General features: G+C 37.0%; 1 protein-coding gene across 1 annotated transcript; it reads left to right on the forward strand.

Moving 5' to 3' along the window:
* Positions 1–1790: 1790 nt before the first annotated feature.
* LOC132619144 (low affinity inorganic phosphate transporter 1-like) lies at positions 1791–3591 on the forward strand. Its single transcript, XM_060334096.1, has one exon. It carries the CDS (start codon positions 1791–1793, stop codon positions 3381–3383), a length of 1593 nt encoding a protein of 530 aa, XP_060190079.1. The 3' UTR covers positions 3384–3591.
* Positions 3592–4131: the final 540 nt, after the last annotated feature.

Below are 4131 nucleotides of genomic sequence, written 5' to 3' on the forward strand. Positions count from 1 at the left end.
CTTTCGTGGAAAAATTTTATGCTCATGCTCAAGGTCGTCCCTTTTTCTTACTAACTCTTCACGTTTAATCATTCTCGTTATCTCTTCACCTCCATCGTTTACGCTCTTATATGCTCTTTTTCCCCGGTACATACTTTTATTCAATTTCTGATCCCCTCTTCACTTTATTCAAGAATTCTTGACAAAAATACACCTAGTTAAAACATGAAAACCCCAACAAACTTTTACTTTGAACTCCATCAATCGTTCTTGGAGTTCACGTAATTATTCATGGAGTTTGGAGCTCTCGTAAATTTTCACACTTAGATTGTGAATTTGAACTCCATAAATCATTCATGACATTTGAATTGACAACAGCTTGAATTCCATGAATTATTAATGGAGTTTAAAACTCCAACAAATTTTTACAGTTGATTAGATTGTGAAAAATTGAACTCAATGAATCATTATGGAGTTTGAACTCCATAAATTGTTGATGGAGTTTGAAATTAAACGCCAACAAATTTTTGAATGCTAACACATGCGTTGGAGTTCCACTTGTTAAAGATCTTGCCTCATGTTTTTGCTAGGAGTATTTTTGTTCAGATGTTATTTTCGCCTTAAATTTTGGTTATTCCAAATTACATTTCAAATTATAACTGAATATTAACAAGTGGTTCGGAAACTGGCCATCCGAATACCTTTAACTAGAGGTGTCAGGTTTGAGCGCTAAGAATGGAGAAATTTTATAAAATGGGTCTTACACGACGCGAATTTAAATTAATCAGACCTGTAAATTCGAGATATCAGATAATTACACACAAAAAGATCCGTTATTTGGTTGGCTTAATATATAATTAACAAGATAACGTCTAAAATATAGATAATGGTGTGCATTTCACAAGATTTAAGAACTTGTCAGCTTTTCGAGGACAGCTTCAAAGACCAACTAGGAGTACATGCTACTCATAATACTGATCAAATGGGAAAAATTGCAAATAGTAAGATTGCTGACATGATATAAAGGTATATGCCCATAATATTCTTGAGATTATTCTGTTTGTGTCTGAAATGGTATTAGTGAGACACCTTATAAGTAGTTGTAATTTTCCCAAAGCTTACACATTAATTAGTTCTCTCCAAAGCCAGAAATTAAGTGCACATTCTTCTTCTGAAGAAGAAGAAGGTAAATTAAATAGTTTTAATTTTGCATGAATAGTTTTAAGTTAAAACATTAGGATTTACTTTTGCAACACACACACAGAGATATAGTAAATGGGATTTCATTTCTCAGCATCCTTATTACTCCCTCTATTTCAATTATTGTTACGTACATTATTTTTTTAATTAGTATTTTTCAGAAAAGAATGATACGTTTTTATATTTGAAAACCTTTTAACTTTAAACTTCTCATTTCATCTTTAGTGAGATGCTTTATAGTCACCACTACAAAAAAAAAGGTAATTTGAGGAGTTTGAAAGTTGCAATTCCGGGGGTTTTATCTTCCGCTAGCAAAAAGTGGTGGTTAAAATCTCTACGAATTGCAACTTTCAACCTTCGCAAATTACCCATTTTTTTATAGTGCACACAAATATTAAAGCATATGTAACACCACATGTTTCAGAAGACTTTCTTTGAATCTTAAAATCCTGTCCTGTTAAGTGTAAACTTTTTGAAGATAAGACAAAATTATACAATTCTTTTTATTGTTTATTCAATTTCTTGAATTAATGTTGTGTCTTAAAAGAATTAATGTTGTCTCTTAAAACGCAGATAATTTTGCACTTTTGGAACAAGAAGCAATTTTAGGCATGGCTGGTGATGAGGATAATAATAATCTACAAGTGCTTAATGCACTTGATGTGGCAAAGACTCAACTCTACCATTTCACAGCAATAGTTATTGCTGGAATGGGATTCTTCACTGATGCGTATGATCTCTTCAGTATTTCCCTTGTGACAAAATTACTGGGGCGCATATACTACACCAAGCCGGATCTCTTGAAGCCCGGAACACTCCCTCCGACCGTTTCATCGTCAGTCACGGGAGTCGCCCTGGTCGGCACCCTAGCCGGTCAGCTTTTCTTCGGTTGGCTTGGAGACAAAATGGGCCGGAAAAAAGTCTATGGGATAACCTTGGTTCTCATGGTTGTGTGTTCTATTGCTTCAGGACTCTCCTTTGGAAATACTCCTAAGGGTGTTATGGCCACACTCTGTTTCTTCAGATTTTGGCTTGGATTTGGCATTGGTGGGGATTACCCTTTATCCGCCACCATTATGTCTGAATATGCAAACAAGAAGACACGTGGCGCCTTTATAGCTGCCGTGTTCGCCATGCAAGGCTTTGGAATTTTATTTAGTGGGATCATTGCACTTATTGTGTCGGCTGGATTTGATCATGCTTATAAGGCCCCAACTTTTGCTGAAAATGCAGCTTTGTCCACCGTGCCACAATCCGACTTCATTTGGCGTATAGTTCTCATGTTCGGGGCATTACCAGCTGGCCTCACTTACTATTGGCGCATGAAGATGCCCGAAACAGCCCGTTACACGGCTCTCGTAGCAAAAGATGCAAAAAAAGCCGCACGAGACATGGGCAGGGTACTACAAGTTGAAATTGATCCTGAGGATGCAAAAATCGAACAAATGTCTAGGGACGAAACTAATAAATTTGGTCTATTTTCTATGGAATTCGTTCGTCGCCACGGGATGCACCTTTTTGGAACCTGTTCTACATGGTTTTTGTTGGACATTGCTTTCTACAGCCAAAATCTATTCCAAAAAGATGTGTTCTCAGCAATTGGATGGATCCCTCCGGCCGCAACAATGAATGCTGTTCAGGAAGTTTACAAAATATCAAGAGCACAAACCTTGATTGCGCTATGTAGTACAGTGCCAGGGTACTGGTTCACCGTGGCGTTCATTGATATAATTGGAAGGTTCGCAATCCAATTGATCGGATTCTTCTTTATGACTGTCTTCATGTTTGCCATCGCGCTTCCCTACCATCATTGGACATTGAAGGAGAACCATATCGGGTTCGTGGTCATGTACTCCCTCACGTTCTTTTTCGCGAACTTTGGGCCTAACGCAACCACATTTGTGGTCCCAGCTGAGATTTTCCCTGCCAGGCTTCGATCAACTTGTCATGGGATTTCTGCAGCTGCAGGTAAAGCTGGAGCTATAGTCGGGGTATACGGATTCCTGTACGCTGCACAAAATAAAGATCCAACGAAAACCGATGCAGGATACCCAGCTGGTATCGGCATAAAGAACTCTCTCATTGTTTTAGGGTGTATCAATGCTCTTGGAATGATTTGTACATTTTGTGTGCCAGAGCCAAAAGGAAAATCCCTGGAGGAAGCATCCCAAGAAACTATATCTGGAGAAACAGGAGGTGATTAATTGGCTGAAAATCACTTGTGTTTTGTTTTCCTTTCTTTTCTATGTATTTGTTGCTTTACTTTCCACTTTCTTTGTATTGCCTAAGCTCGTTTGGTGTAATTTTTAAATTCTATTTTTTGTGACCAAGTGTGTAATTGTAATCATTTCACTTCAATGTGAGGTGAAAATGGTTTTGCTCTTTATTTATATTACCAAAATTTGTTTGTAATTGAGTCATAATGACTTGAATTTTCTTCTAAGATTTGACTTTTTACTATTGCATATGATATTTTTATTTTGGGATGCCTCACATTTCTTTCATATTTTTCTTTTTGTTCTGTCACAAGATTTGGGCTTGCTCCAAGTTAAAAGAAAAAACAGGCCCATGGGCTTTTTCTTGGATATTCTTGTGGTGAAATTGGTGTGCTTGTATTTTTCTGCTTGAACAGGCTTCTTATCAATGTGTAAAGGAGTTTAATTTTCACATTGGTAATGTAAGGGATTATTTTTAGACTAGAGATTACCTACTTTCTCCTAAATTAAGGCACTCACCCTCAGTAAATTGATTACATTTCATAATATGCTTGTGAGCCGTTGAAAACTAGACTTCGGCAGTTATGATATGACTAATTTCAGAAACTAAAATATTTATGAAACTTTATCTAAGGTCAGGCCCTTAGACAAGTTTGAGGGGTCGCCTGTCGCCTGTCTATTTGGCCATTTATTTTTGTTGGTAGTTTTTCATGATTAATGTAAGTGTTTGTGAGTT

Source organism: Lycium barbarum, chromosome 11, assembly GCF_019175385.1.
Source record: "Lycium barbarum isolate Lr01 chromosome 11, ASM1917538v2, whole genome shotgun sequence".
Taxonomy (NCBI): Eukaryota; Viridiplantae; Streptophyta; class Magnoliopsida; order Solanales; family Solanaceae; genus Lycium; species Lycium barbarum.

Bases quoted from the DNA above. Each gene is read 5' to 3' on its own strand.
- LOC132619144 (XM_060334096.1), top strand. From the start codon at position 1,791: ATGGCTGGTGATGAGGATAATAATAATCTACAAGTGCTTAATGCACTT.